Source organism: Hipposideros armiger, unplaced genomic scaffold (assembly GCF_001890085.2).
Source record: "Hipposideros armiger isolate ML-2016 unplaced genomic scaffold, ASM189008v1 scaffold_1195, whole genome shotgun sequence".
Classification (NCBI taxonomy): Eukaryota; Metazoa; Chordata; class Mammalia; order Chiroptera; family Hipposideridae; genus Hipposideros; species Hipposideros armiger.
Window position 1 is genome coordinate 244,754 of NW_017732545.1, and position 14,629 is coordinate 259,382.

The 14,629-nt window shown below is 47.5% G+C and overlaps 1 protein-coding gene across 1 annotated transcript in view; it reads left to right on the forward strand.

Moving 5' to 3' along the window:
• Positions 1-14,237, forward strand: part of LGMN (legumain) — a 39,042-nt gene extending 24,805 nt beyond the window's left edge. Inside the window, exons 3-14 of the mRNA XM_019632918.1 lie at positions 1,033-1,130; positions 2,122-2,203; positions 3,476-3,561; positions 4,696-4,771; positions 5,280-5,342; positions 6,104-6,170; positions 6,999-7,117; positions 7,202-7,291; positions 8,298-8,498; positions 10,692-10,862; positions 12,649-12,716; positions 12,970-14,237. Coding sequence (XP_019488463.1) covers positions 1,033-1,130; positions 2,122-2,203; positions 3,476-3,561; positions 4,696-4,771; positions 5,280-5,342; positions 6,104-6,170; positions 6,999-7,117; positions 7,202-7,291; positions 8,298-8,498; positions 10,692-10,862; positions 12,649-12,716; positions 12,970-13,012 — 1,164 coding nt within the window. The 3' untranslated portion in view covers positions 13,013-14,237. The remainder of the gene's footprint in view (positions 1-1,032; positions 1,131-2,121; positions 2,204-3,475; positions 3,562-4,695; positions 4,772-5,279; positions 5,343-6,103; positions 6,171-6,998; positions 7,118-7,201; positions 7,292-8,297; positions 8,499-10,691; positions 10,863-12,648; positions 12,717-12,969) is intronic.
• The last annotated feature ends 392 nt before the right edge of the window (positions 14,238-14,629 follow it).

Consider the following 14,629-nt stretch of genomic DNA (forward strand, 5'->3'; position numbering starts at 1 on the left):
CCATGCATTTGGTGTCATCTATAACATCTTTGCAGCTTTAATTCAAGGTCCCAAAGATTTTCTCCTAAGTTATCTTGCAAAAGTTTTGTTTTAGCCCTTACGTTTAAGTCTGTGATCCATTTTGAGTTAACTTTTGTGTAGTGTATGAAGTGAGGCCCACTTTCATCTTTTTTGCATGTGGATATCCAGATTTTCCTAGCACCATTTGTTGAAAGATTGTTCTTTCCCCTGAGTAGTTTTGAAATTGGAAAGTGAAAGTTCTCCAACTTGGTTCTTCTTTTTCAATTATTTTTGGCTAGTCTAGGACTTTTGTAATTTTGTTAAAATGATAGGATCATCTTGTCCAATTTCTTCAAAAAAGCCTGCTGATCTTTTAAAAAAATTTTTTTATAGTATTAAGTCTTCTGATCCATAAATATGAGATGTGTCTCTGTTTATTTATTGGGTTGTCGGAAAAGTCATGATGCATTTTTGCAATGAAAAACATAGAAAAATACGTCATGACTTTTCCGACAACCCAATAGATCTTCTTTAATTTCCCTTAACAATATTTTATACTTTTAGTGTGTAAATGTTGCACTTCTTTTGTTAGGTTTATTCCGACTTTTTTTTTTTTTTTTTTAAATCTGCCTCTGACAGGAGTAAAAAATATAGGATGCTTTGTCACGGAGGTGAGTGGGTGGAGTGTCTGCTCATTTCCACTTTCATCACAGGGGTTGGTTAAATCTGACCTAATACTGATTTTCTTTCAGAAACCCTTGTTACCTGTCAATGTGGTGGTGCGTGCGTGTGTGTGTGTGCGCGTGTGTGTGTTCCACATAAATATTAACTGCCTCATGAATAAGAGCTTGGATAATGGAGCAGGGGTTAAAAATTGAGTTGAAAATATATAAACGTATGTGTTTTAAAATAACTTAAAGACCCAACCAGTAGGGTCACAGCATGTTCCCATGAGGAAGAACGTGTAGCTCATTAGAACTGCAAAGCCGGCCCGTCCTGGGCAGTCTCACGTGATGATATCATTTCTCCCAGGCAGATGCGTGCCACGCCTACCAGATTGTTCACCGCAATGGGATTCCCGATGAGCAAATCATTGTGATGATGTATGACGACATTGCCAATTCTGAGGAGTAAGTACCAGGCACTTTCAACTTGAAAGTTGAAAGGACTTTAGGGCATTAAAAAAAAAATGCATGTAGACTCTCGGGAATCCTTAGATCAGTGGCCTCTCTTTAGGGTATAAACAGACTCACAGGTGAAATTCCCCAGGGGTGGTTCACACAGGGCTTTGAACATAACTCGGGGCACCCTGGTGGTGGCAGGGACATGGGTAGTGGGTGCTAAAGCGTGTTTGGGGCTGGTGCTTTGGAAGGCTTGAAAGCATAGGATCCTTCCCAGCTTGGAGAACTCATCATTGGATTCTGCAGGGCTTGTTCCTGACCTCCGAGCAGGTGGACAGCACAGAGGGGACACCTTAGCAGCCTGTATGAAAAAGGCTTGTTTGTAGGTTGGATCCCACTACCCTTCATTATATACCTATTTACATTTATTATTCGTTGACTCTAATTGTACACATCCTTCTCTCATGCTGCTCACCTGATTTCTTGAGGAGATCAGGAACAGCAAGTATGGTACCCAACCAGCGCTAGTCTCCCCAGCCCCTCGGCCACTCTGCTGCGGCCCCCACGAAGGGTACTGCCCTTACTGTGACCACAGGACAGCTCGTAACGCATTCTGAGCCTTCAGACCTCAGCTTTTGTATCGAAGCCTTGTCTTCTGACCTATTTCTGCAAGTCATTTTGCTCCGAGAGATCACTTTGTGATATCTTGCCCCTGAGATGCTGTGTGGTTTCCTCTAGCAGGAGGCCAGGCACACCTGGGCCTTGGACCCTGTCCTGGGTGTTAGGACTCAGCCCTTCACTGCTCCTGCCAAGAGCTCAGCTTGTGGGATGCCCCATCTGCTGAAACCACCCACACTTGGTGACCGTTCAGGCAGTGAGCAGTGTGTTTGGCAAACATGGTCCATTGCTATTTTTATACATAATGGGGGCGTGTTTTTGAAGGGAGAGATTTCAGGTACTATGCACATTTTGTGCTTCAGTTGTGTCCTTTGATTTTCAGCAATCCCACTCCAGGCATTGTGATCAACAGGCCCAATGGCTCGGATGTGTATGAGGGAGTCCTGAAGGACTACACCGGCGAGGTGAGCTGGCGTGCGGGGTGGGCGCCGGTGGGGTTTCTGTTCATTTCCATGATGGTTTTTCCCTCTTCCGTGGGTTTCTAGAACCAGAGCTTCACCAGACTGATTTCTGGTCAGTGTTTCGTATTGGTAGTAAGATTTGTGCTTGAGGAGTAATTTCTGAGAGCTCTAAAAAAAGCAGAGGAAAATAAAAGGATAAAGGTAGAAATAAGTTGTAGTTTACCAACCTTTAGTTTCCGGTCTTCTTATACTTTAAGCCAATAATCCATTTCCTTAATCTCTGTTTTTTTTGAGGTATTGCTGTTTATATGATTAGGTATTATCTGTGCTCTTCTCTGTAAATCAGTTCTCAGCACCAGCCCTGTGGAAAGCTCCGGAAAGTTCCGGATTTTGCTGAGATAGTTTTTTGGTTTTTATTATTATTATTATTATTATTATTATTATTATTATTATTATATCACTTGATTATATCCCTTCCAGTTGAGGCTGTATAAATTGACACATTTTTAAAAGCACTATAATGACTTCAGCTCCATAGTTTTCATTGTCCCTTTTTCTTAATATCAGAGGGATCTTTTAGGAACCTATATTCCTGGTGATCTTTTAGGAACTAATATCAGAGGGATCTTTTATGAACGTTTATTTGAAGTGTAGCAGTTCTTTCAGTTTCAGTTTTCTCTAAATTCAAGTACAGTTAAATTGAACACATCATATATGTAATATAAGTATCCCACTTTTACAAAATTGTTTCTCTATTATATAAAGAAATGTCTGTGGAGTCTAAGTGGTGGAATGTTTGGTGATTTTTTTTTTTTCTTTGTGCGTTTTGTATCAAGTTACAAAATCTCATTTAAGGACATCAAATGTCCTTGGGATTCTGCCTTTTAGGCAGCAGCTTGCAAAGGGAAGGGCCCAGCGCTGACGGTTCTGCTTCCTCTTTGCTCTCTCCTGAGGTGGTCCGCTTTTCCTCTGCCATTTGTCCCTACTGACCAGCATATTTGTGTTTCTCCACGTGGACTTTATAATGGTCAGTAAGGAATGGCAGCCTTGCTGAGTTGCTGTCAGCCGAAGACAAGCTGGTATTTGAGAAGAGGTCGTGCACATACTCCATAAACACTGACCTTGATTTAGGTCTTTCTTGGCTCTGAAGTGTTTGCTCCTAGCCTCGAGCCTTTGGAGCTGTGTGGGTTGGCGGTCTGGGTCAGCTCCAGACTCAGCGAATGCCCCAAGTTGGCACGACAACTGCATCTGAGTTCAACTCCCAATTCTTTGTAGGATGTCACCCCGCAAAATTTTCTTGCTGTGTTGAGAGGTGATGCAGAAGCAGTGAAGGGCAAAGGATCTGGAAAGGTCTTGAAGAGGTAAGGTCTGTTTTATGGCTGTCACACTTTTCTGAATGATCTGGCACCTTAGAATAGAGAAAGGAAACAGGCATTGTTCTTGGCTCCCTGCCTGTTGACCATGAAAAACGGCCGACTTGAGACAGGCTCCACAGGACTGATGGCTTTTTTGGCAGCCCATTTCTGTACCAAATTAACCCTATGATCCAGGGTCCTTCATTCTTAATGAAACGCTGCCCATCACTTAAACCCACTGCTTTTTGTCGTCCATGGACCCTAGAGCTGGTACATCCCACCCCCAGTGGAATGCGCTGAGACAGGCAGGAAGCCCTGTGGCCGGTCAGGTTGCAGGGCGTGGCCTGCCGCCAGCCCTGTGATCACAGGTCAACGCCGTGGGGAGGCACCGTTCATAAGGATGCAGCTAACCTTCGTATCAGGGAAAACTAACCCCAGTGCTTGCCCGCCAGCCATGGGCTAGCGGTGTCTTGTTTAGTATCAGTTTATGGAGCGTTTCTATGTGATGTCAGGTCTTCAATAGCATGCCTTCAGAGAGTATCATGGTGTTGTTTCTATCAAGCTAGAGGGGAGACGTCAACACAAGTAAGCTGGTGTGAGTTAGAGCAGAGACAGACATCTCTATGGGATGAAGCAAATTGGTTCCAAGTGATTTATCACATCTCTGCAACCTTGAAGCAGTGCCCTCTGAGTGGAGTGGACGCCCTGGTGAAGGGCGCACATGGGCGTCCCAGGCTGTGTGCAGGCTGAGGGGCCCCGGAGGGGATGTTGGAGCTGCAAGACTGTGTTTGGCTGTGTGTCCTTGCTCCCTTGTTCATTTTGGGGAGATCTTGCTGGAGAGTATGGCTACCTGGATGAGGCGCAATTGCCAAAGGACCCCACTATCCATATCACACCCAGTCTGTCAACCAAGGTCGCTCTTCCTCCCCGGCCATGATTCCAAGAGTTCCAAGGCTCTGGCATATGCCTGTGGCTCAGAATAGCACTCAGTGGGAGCGTTCCTTTCTGTACCTGGTAGGGAGACTGTCATCCTCAGACTTCTTCCTAGTTTTTTGATAAGGGAAACTTTTCAGAGACGCGGAAGGAAAAACAGAAATAGAACACGGTCGGCTTTGACTCGTGTCTGTTCTCTCTTGGCAGCGGCCCCCGGGATCATGTGTTCGTTTACTTCACCGATCATGGAGCTACTGGATTACTGGCTTTTCCTAACGATGATGTGAGTTTTTCTTAACACTGTAAAGACAAACTAGGAGAATGGAAAATAAAACCTTGGTGTTGACATTAAAGCTGAGACATGGGTTTCTAACGTCCATGGGGTCTAGTACCAGGGTGCTATGTGTGGCAGGTGAGCATAAGAGGCACATTGCAATCTGTCCAGAGGCATCTCTTCTGGCAGGTTTTCCCTGCATTTCTCTTCATATCCCAGCATCAGGAGCTGGCTCAGGACTTGGGAGTGTTGTACTAGACGCAGTGATATAATAGAACACTGTCTCTGAAATGCTCTGGACAAAGTCATGAGCGAGGAAGCACATTCTCCTCCCCTTTTAAAATATGAACAAAACACTTGCGATGACATTGTGGAATAATGCTGTTCACTATGATTATTTCCAAGGATGGGTAAATAAGAATTTACACAGCACCCTCAGGAGACTTTGTTAGTGGGTTAGCCAGCAAATGGTTTCTCTTGAGGTCTTGACCTGAATGTCAGTGTTCTTACCTTTCAGCTTCATGTCAAGGACCTGAATCATACCATCCGTTACATGCACAAACACAAGATGTACCAGAAGGTAACGTCAGCATCTAGGGCGGCTGTGAGGGAGGGCTGTGAGGGAGGCAGTGGGTGGAAGCAACCCGCTGTTCCCCCCGCCGGACTTCTAACTGGATGGCTGTGTTTTCTGGAAGGGGTGTCCTTTCGGTCAGCCTGGCTTCCCAGGATTAACCTTTGCCGATTCTCAGGCTTTAGTTTTTGGATCAGAATCACTGCAGATCTTGTTACAACAGAGTGTGGGTTCCACCCCCGGAGTTTGACTCAGGTCTGGGGAGAAGCCTGAGATTTGACTTTTCTGAGTTGACACTGACACTGCTGGTCCAGAAACCACACTGTGAGGACTCATGTTCCTATAACTGGCACCAGTTTGGGGCAGTTGGGGAGGAAAATACCACCATCTTATTTCCACTTTGGCCTTCACTCACCCCATGGCACCCATTATAGAAGCTGCATAGCTCGGGCGCGTACATGGTAGTAACGTTGAATGATGGCTTCCGCCCTGTCTCCCTGTGCTGGACAGTGTCTGTGGCTCCATTTCCTCTGCATTATCTCAGCTAATAGATCATTTTATTGTATTAGCGATGAATACAATTTGCGTCCTTCTGGTTTGTATGACAACAGCTTCTGTAACCTCTGGCAGCAGCCTCTTAGAGCAGAAATGTCTCCCAGAGCAAAAGTGAAACACCTCTAAGAATGGGTCAAGAGAGTGGGGAGAGTCTAGCGATGGCACGAGGTCTGCCTGGCTGGTGCATGAGGCCAACTGTCTCTTTCGCTTCACAGATGGTGTTCTACATCGAAGCCTGTGAGTCTGGGTCTATGATGAGTGACCTGCCCAGCGACATCAATGGTAGGTGGTGGCAGCCCTGGCCTCTGAGCCAGGCTGGGTGAGCACATTGCTCAGTGGTGCAGTTGGTCATTCTCTTACTCTGCCAACGTGAAGAGCCAAGTGTTCTACATAAGCAGGGGCCCCGGGCAGCCAGTGTGGAAGTGGGGAGATAGGTGTGGGCAGCTCTGGACTCCCTCTACTCCTTGAGGATTAGTGGCCAGAGAGCAAGGAATCTGCACGTGAGCTTCATGGTGCCCTTCCAGGTTCTGAAAGTTCCTTAAGTCCAGAGTCGCACAGTCTGGACTCGTCTTGGTCCTTTGCAACATGTTGCCTGCTGGCTGTCTGATCTTGGGCATGTGACTTACCCTCCTTGACCTTTAGTTATCCCCACCTGTAAAATGTGGATAAAGATTGGATCTATTTGTGTGTTTATCATTTTAAGTGATAACATCCATCCAGCACAATTCCGAGCCCATGGTAGCTATTGCATAGGTTCTATCTAACTGTTTCTTCCATAAATATTAATTTTCTCCAGAAACGAAGTCACCAGAGCTGTTAAAATCTTGCAGCATTATTCCAAAATAGCTTGATGTCCTAGGAAGCATGCCTGCTTGCTTTTTGCTACAGAATATGTCTATCAATTGGCTTCTCTTTCTGCCACATGTCCTCTTAGACGAATTATCGTAATGGAGTGAACGGCGCTGGCTGCAGTGATGTCTCCCCGTCCTCCGGATGCTGACTTTAAGCAGCACACTGATTACACTAGGAAAGAAGGAAAGACCCAAGCTGCGAGTGCAGTCCACAGCAGGGTATAAAACGTGACCAAAACATGTCATTAATTCCTTATAGTTTATGCAACTACTGCCGCCAATCCTGACGAGTCATCCTACGCCTGTTACTACGATGAGCAGAGGTCCACATACCTGGGGGACTGGTACAGTGTCAACTGGATGGAAGACTCGGATGTGGTGAGCCCTTTGGGTGCCTGCTGTTTAGCTGAGTCTTGACCATCACTCTGATGGTTGAAGGACTTTCCTGTTACCTTTTTTCAGGAGGACTTGACCCAGGAGTCTCTCCACAAGCAGTACCAGCTGGTCAAATCCCACACCAACACCAGCCATGTCATGCAGTACGGAAACAAGGTGAGTAGGGGAGCCTTGCAGTCTTGTTGTCAGTTCCTCAAGTCCCCAGCTGACTCACCTGGAACGTTTATCTCTTGGTGAAGAGAAATTGGGATCCAGGTGAGAAATGGCTGAGGCAAGGGGGGCTGTGCCTCTCATGGCCACACCATCCTGGGGACCCTGTTGGGACTTTGGAATCAGACCTGGCGAGGTTCAAACTTGCCAAGTGGTGAGGCTTTGGGCAAGCTACCTAGCCTCTCTGAATCTCCGTGTCCTCCATGGTCGGATCCCTCGTGCACTAAAGAAGGGTGTGCATCAAAAGCGCTAAACACAGGCCAGGCACCCATGGAGAGGTTACTGAATCGAAACCTTTTCCAGCTTCCATGGCATGGCCCTCTCGAGCCTCACCCCTTGGATTCTCCGGGGTCCTGCCTCCCTGCAAGTTGCAGGGTGTTACCTTTACCCTTTGGCTATAAATTAGAGACTTGTTTCCCCTTCAACTATGTCCAAGAAGGGGCCTAGGTTGTTAAATAGGCGTGTTTATCAGGGCTGTTTGGACAAGGTCGCAGCAGGTGCCTGAAGGCTTGGGCCATAGGTGGCAGCTCCAGCTTTAGCTCTGCTCGGCTCAGAGGACCAGCTCTCAGCTCTAACCTGGACAGATGCTTTGCACCTTCCTACTGCTGGTCACTAGGGACAGGCGATGAGCGTGGGGGCTGAGCACAACCCAGGGTTGCCACTGGCTGAAACAGCCCTGGCCCACACTGTGTGTGACCGTAGAGGAGCAGTTGCCTTGCATGTAGGAAAGAATAGTATTTCTGTTGCAAAAGGTGCCCGGCATTTTTGAAGTTCATCATTGGTGGGTTTCAGGTGCTCAAACATGTTGCCTTGCCTGCTGCTGGCACGTGTGTTCAGGCTGCGACTGTGGCCCTTCAGTGGTCCTGAACCGTGGACCTCTGGGACCCAGGATGCGTTTGGTACACCTGCTCTTCCCTCTCAACTCGGCTTTCTCTCTCTCTCCTCGCCTCAGTCCATCTCTACCATGAAGCTGATGCAGTTTCAGGGAATGAAACACAAAGCCAGTTCTCCTATCTCCCTACCTCCGGTCCAACACCTTGACCTCACTCCGAGCCCTGAGGTGCCCCTCATGATCATGAAAAGGAAACTGATGTCCACCAATGATCTGCAGGAGTCCAGGCGTCTTGTTGAGGAGATCCACATGCATCTGGAGGTAAGTCGTGGTCAGAGATGCTGCTCTGCCTCCTGACCATTACCCAGTGTTGCTCAGAGCCAGGTGACAGAACTCTGGGGCCACCCCACCATCTGCTGCATGGGAGTATGTGGGAGAGAAACTGGCCTTTCTACTCTATGTAAATAGAAGTGAGTGGGTGGAGCAGTGGTTGTCTTCATTCTTCATTGGTAAAGTGATCTTGACCTCTGTGGTAGCAGGAAGCAAAGAAATTGGGGGCTGGTCTCCTGTATGCTGCCAAGAGGCCATGGCAGATGGGCGTTTTTGTCTTTTGTACCTAGTTGTGTAGAAGATATTTTAATTTTGCTGCTTACTGAGTTCTTAGCTAATCATATTTTTTAGAAAATCCAATCCATCAAAAATTTCTACTGCCTTAGGAAATCATAGTCATAGCCTAAAAGTCTTCTTGTTTTCTGTCACTTCTCCATTTGTTTGGAACTGGCAGAATTACTTGTCAGATTCCAGCTGTGTGGCCAGAACCACTGGGAGCGCACTCGCTGGGCTGCTGGGTGGAGGCTGACTGTCCCTTCCAACAGAGCTGGCTCAGTGGCAGCCTGTCCCCTCATCAGCACAGCACAGGGGTTGATGGACTGGAACATGGCCTGTGTTTTCAGGGAAAGATAAAAAAATCTGTGTGACCTGTTTTAAATTCATAGATCTAATAATCCCGACAATTAGTCCCTCACACTCTAGTGGTATATTAACCAGGGCATAGTTTCTTTTTTTTTTAGATTTTATTGGAGGAGGGGAACAGTGTTGGGGAATTGGGGAACGGGAACAGCAAAGTTGTTGTCCTTCAGTCTTAATTGGGGAGGGTGCAGCTAGCTCAGCTCCAAGTCCAGTCGCCCTCCGGCCGCCCATCGGCAGCTTGTGGCCACTCAGCTCAAGGTGCCATGTTCAATCTTAGTTACAGGGAATGCAGCCCACCATCCTGTGCGGGAGTTGAACCAGCAGCGTTGTTGTTAGGAGCACGTGCTCTCACTAGCTGAGCCATCCTGCCGCCTGTTGGCAACTCAGCAGCAGCTCTGCTTGGGCACAGCTCACTGGCCCATGTGGGAATCGAACCAGCGACCCTGTTGCTCAGAGCTCATGCTCTTAACCAACTGAGCCACTCGGCCGGCCCTGACAAGGGCATGTTTTTTTTTCTTGGAGCCACAGTGTAATACAGCAATCCTCAAACTTCCTAGCCTTGGACCTCTTCACATTTTAAAAATCATTCATCCCACAGAGCTTATGTTGATGTGGGTTATATCACTATTTTCTGCATTAGAAATGAACACTTGAGATTTAAAAAATATTAACTCATTTAGAAATGACAGTAAAAGATGTATTTTGTGTTAATGTTTTTTTATGAAAAGTAACCATTTTCTGAAATGAAAACCATCTTGGTGGGAAGAGTGGCCTCACTTCACGTCTCTTTTCTGCCCAGTGTAGTAGAAGACAGCTGGGGTCTTGGCCTGCTTCCGCCTCCCCTCTCTTGGGCCCCATTGTTGTGGCTGAAGTACATGAGGAAAACCCAGCCTCGCACAGTTACATAGTTGGGAAAAGGGGGACCTCCTGGGACCCTGAGAGGTCTGGGGGCCCTCCGTGGTTCTGGACCACCAACTCGTCTGACACACAGTGGGCAGTGAGTCCTTGTGACAGTCAGACCTGGGTGAAACGCACCCTGGCTGGGGATGGTAAGAGGACGTGATTGTAAATTTTGGTTAATGAAGGAGCAACTCTCTCTATATGATGCTGGTTTTCGTCATTGGGGGAGGAAACAGTGAGCCTCCCTTTGTGTCCCTCTGTGTGACCTTTCAATGGTCTCTGGAATGGACAAAGGTGTCTGTGAATACATAGCACCATTCATGGGACAATAGTCTACTTTGGGGCACAATTTCTACGCCCCGCTGCCCCCCGCCTTTCCTCAGAGTGGGTCATGCCTGCTCTTCAGGAATTTAGATGTAAAGGTTTCCATCATGCCAGGTGGTCCCGAAACGGCACGGTGTTTCTAAAGGCTTCTAGCCATCGTGGAAGCTTCGTGCACATGTTTTGCTCCTTGCAGAACGCAGCTGTCGGTATCTCTTAACCTGCTGGGGTGGGGGCTGAGAGAAGAGAAGCTTCTTGCCCATCCAGGGTTCCAAGAGGCTGTGTGAAGTAAGATATATTTAGAAAAGATGCGTTTCTTCACAGACCAGGCACATCATTGAGAAGTCCGTGCGAAAGATTGTCTCCTTGCTCGTGGGGTCTGATGACGAGGTGGAGAGGCTGCTGTCTCAGAAAGCCCCACTCACGGCTCACGACTGCTACCAGGCAGCCGTGTCACACTTCCGCACGTTCTGCTTTAACTGGCACTCCCCCACGGTAAGCCCAGGCCCCTGGCGGCCGCCATCTTCTGCACCCCAGCTTCTGTGGGCCAGCTTGGCCTTTCCCTGCCATTGTAAACCCAAAAGTTAAATTAATACTGTCTATTGGAAATCATATCTGATGCATTACCTTGTAGAAGGTTCCACCCAGGCTAAGGAAACCATGAGCTCATTCAGAGGCCTTTGACGGGGATGAGAGGAAGAAGGTTGTCCAAATTCACTGACCATAAACCCTGGCCCTAGACACTCTTAATTGTCCCAGTGGACAGGAGTTTACCAGTCGTAGATGACTCAGCTCCCATTCTCTTCACACTTTGGCTGTCCCTGCCACACCCCACTGCTTACCCTACCCTCACACCAGCCACACAGGTTTTTCTCCCGTTCGCGTCTGTTCTGACTCCTCCTCGAGATTTATTGTTGTAGTCAAGCCCTGGCCTGTGGGGGAGAAGAAGGTACCAAGTTTCTGCAGATTGTAGAATGTCAGGGTTGGAAGGTACCTATAAAGACTTCTGGTTGGTGTTGTGTGATGCTGGTTTCTGCAAATTGTAAAATGTCAGGGTTGGAAGGTACCTAAAAAGCCTCCTCTATGGTAAGTACCATAGGATGCTTGGATCCTCCTAGGGAAAGGATCAGCAAACTGTGGCCCACAGGCCAAGGCATGCCCACAGCCTATTGCCCCACCCCACAAGCCTGTTTTTATAAATAAAGTTTTATTGGAACACAGCCATGCGCTACTCAGTCACATAGTGTCTCTCTGGCTGCCTTCACCCTGCAGCAGAGTTAAGAAGCTCCTACAGCCCACAAAGACTAAGGTATTACTGTCTCCTTTCCAGAAAAAGTTTGCCACTTCCTGCTTTAGAGCTGCGTTCTTCAGTGTGGTAGTCACTAGCCTCATGTGGCTACTTAAATTGAATTTAAATGAATTAAAATGAAATAAAATTTAAAGCTTAGTTCTTTAGCCACACTAACCACATTTCAAGGTTTTTGTTTGTTTGTTTGTTTTTTTCTCCTTTTCAAGTGTTCAGTTGCCATCTGTGACTGGTGGCTACCGAACTGGAGAATTTATAAAATTTCCACCGTTGCAGACAGCTCTGTTCGGCTCTGACGTGTGCACCACAGTCGTGCTTGGATACTCCCAAGGGTGGAGCACTGGGCACTCTGGAGGGAGTTGTCCTTTCTTGGGAAGCACCCCATTTTGTTTTTTCACTTATTTAACCAAGTACTTTCCTCCTTTATTGAATAAAGTTTCCCATTTATTTAATACTTTATCCTCCGGTGTTACTTGTTTGCCCTCTGGAATCACACAAAGTGAATCCTCCCTCCTTCCTCACGGGAGCTCTCAGACCCCCCTGAAGTTTTTTTTCAAGCTCAGCATCCCCAGTTATTTTGGTCTTTTCTGTTCCGGTCCAGTTCAGCCTTCTCTTACCACTTGTCTCCCTCATCAGTGTGTGCCTCCCAGAGTGAGGTTCCCAGAACCAAAAGCCAGACAGCCATGGGAGGTGCCAAGTACTACAGAGAGTTGTCAATCAGGAGTTCTAACCTGGGACTGAGAGGCCTGCCGGCCCCGTGCATTGGTGCATTTTTAGGGGGAGATGGTTCATAAATCTTACCAGATTATCAAAAGGTGCGGGGGTGGGGGGAGGGTCCATGACCCAAAAAAAAGGCCCAGAACCATTGGTCAAGATGCTCTATCCCTGTAACCACAAAGGTGGGGTGTTACTAAGAGTTGATTGTAGGGTGAAATGCCGATGTTTGATTGTGTCTTTATGTCTGTTTTTCTCCAGTACGAGTATGCTTTGAGACATTTGTACGTGCTGGTCAACCTTTGTGAAAAACCGTATCCAGTTGACAGGTAAATCAGCACATGGCTTTGAAGCGTCAGGGTCACTCAGAGCAGAAAGGAGCGGTGCTGCTGTGCTTTCCTGCAAGTGGTTAGCTTTGCTTCTGCTACATACTACGTCTAACTGGGAGAACTCAGAGCTGACGCATTCTCAGTGATAACCGTGGGGTGGGCCCGTTGCTGATGGCTGCCTGTGCCATGTGGAGTTTTGTCGTAGTTTCTTCAGAGTTGACAAGGATCACCAACTTCTTCCTGCTTCTTACAGGATAAAATCATCCATGGACAAGGTGTGCCTTGGTTACTACTGAAACGCTGCCTTCTTGATGCTTCTCCAAGTGTGAACACCGTCCCTGGGGATGCATGCTAATCAGAGACTGAAGAGGTGGAGCGAGGCAGAAGCAAACCCCAGCAGCTCCAGGCCTCCTGGGGCCGCAGCCCAGGCCTGTCTTGTCACAAGCGGGCTTGCTGCCCTTCCCCTACTGCCCTGGTCTCCTGCAGGTCCCGTGTGATGCTCTGAGAACCTACAGAGGTGGCCGGGCAAAGCTCTGTGTTGAGAAAGGTCCATTTGATTTTTTAAAGTCTTTTCCCATTAGTTTTAAGGAACGAGAGATCCATTCACTGGGGCTTCTTAGCCAGTGAACTTAGCCGAGGAAGTTGAACCTGGAGCCTCTTAAGTCTTCAGAATGATTTTACTGAAGGGGGACATAAACCCCAAATGGAAAACTGTTTTTCGAAAATAATATAATTTTTAATTGCTTTTGTATTTTATTCCCCAATGAGGACATGTCTTAAAAAAATAAAGATGATGACTGACCCCCAGTGCTCATCCCGGGCCCTGATTTCACAGTGTGTGCCCCCGGCCACATCCCCCGCCTCCCTTCCACCCTCTGCCGCCTGCTCCTCTGCTCCTTGGGCTCCGCAGCCCCCTGTGCCTTCGCCTCCTGCACTTTCTCCTGCCCTGGAGCACCTTGCCCTCCACCGGGCAGACCCTCGAGGTGGGTCTGCAAGTACTGCTTCTCCCTCGAACCTCCTTCAGCGTCCTCTCTGCACCCGTCAGAAGGCCCCGCTCCTCTGTCTGTGTGCATGTTCTTTAGTCTCCACAGTGCGTGTCAGGGTCTGCCCTTATACCACGTGCGGGGCTGGAGGCTGCCTGACCCGTCTGTGTTTCCCATGGCGCAGTGCTCCTCACGGGGTGCTCGCGGTGGGTTTGTGAAAGACGTGTAAGAGGAGCACTAACCATGTCCGCGCCGTGGCGTGTCGTGCAGCAGTGAGAAGGCAGGGAGCACTAGAGCCATGCTGCAGCAGTAAGCCGCGCGAGAAGCCCATCGCAAAGGCCACATGTTCTATGATTCCTTGATATCTAGTGTCCAGAATAAGCAAATCGAGACGCAGAAAGCAGATGACTGGGGAGAGGGAATCGGGAAATGGTGACTGCTGATGGCCGTAAGGGTTCTTCCCGAGGTGATGAAAATGTTCTAAAATTGATTATGGTGATGAATGTACAACTCTGAATATACTAAAAACCAAACTGTACATGGTAATTGAAATTCTGTGGTCTGTTAATTATATTTTAAGAAAGCTGTTTTAAAAAGCTAGATGCTATTTAGGTAGAGAGATAAAGAAAGCCAAGAAGAAAAGTAACTCTACATGCGACACTTATGACCGCCTGTCTTATATAGTGAAACCTGCCTTATTTAGCAATGATTGACGCCTTTGAAGTTTGGAGTTGAATGGAATGAAAGGTGAGATACTGACAGATAGGGTTATGTCTGTGACAAATTCAAGGGTGATACATGGGTTTTTAATGGGCCGATTTTTAATCAGCATGAACAGATGGATCCTTTCTCGGGAAGGTTGTAATCATAGGGCTAATCAAATGACTTTAGGTTAAAGAACTCTTATTGTCCTACAGATTTTGGGTGCTC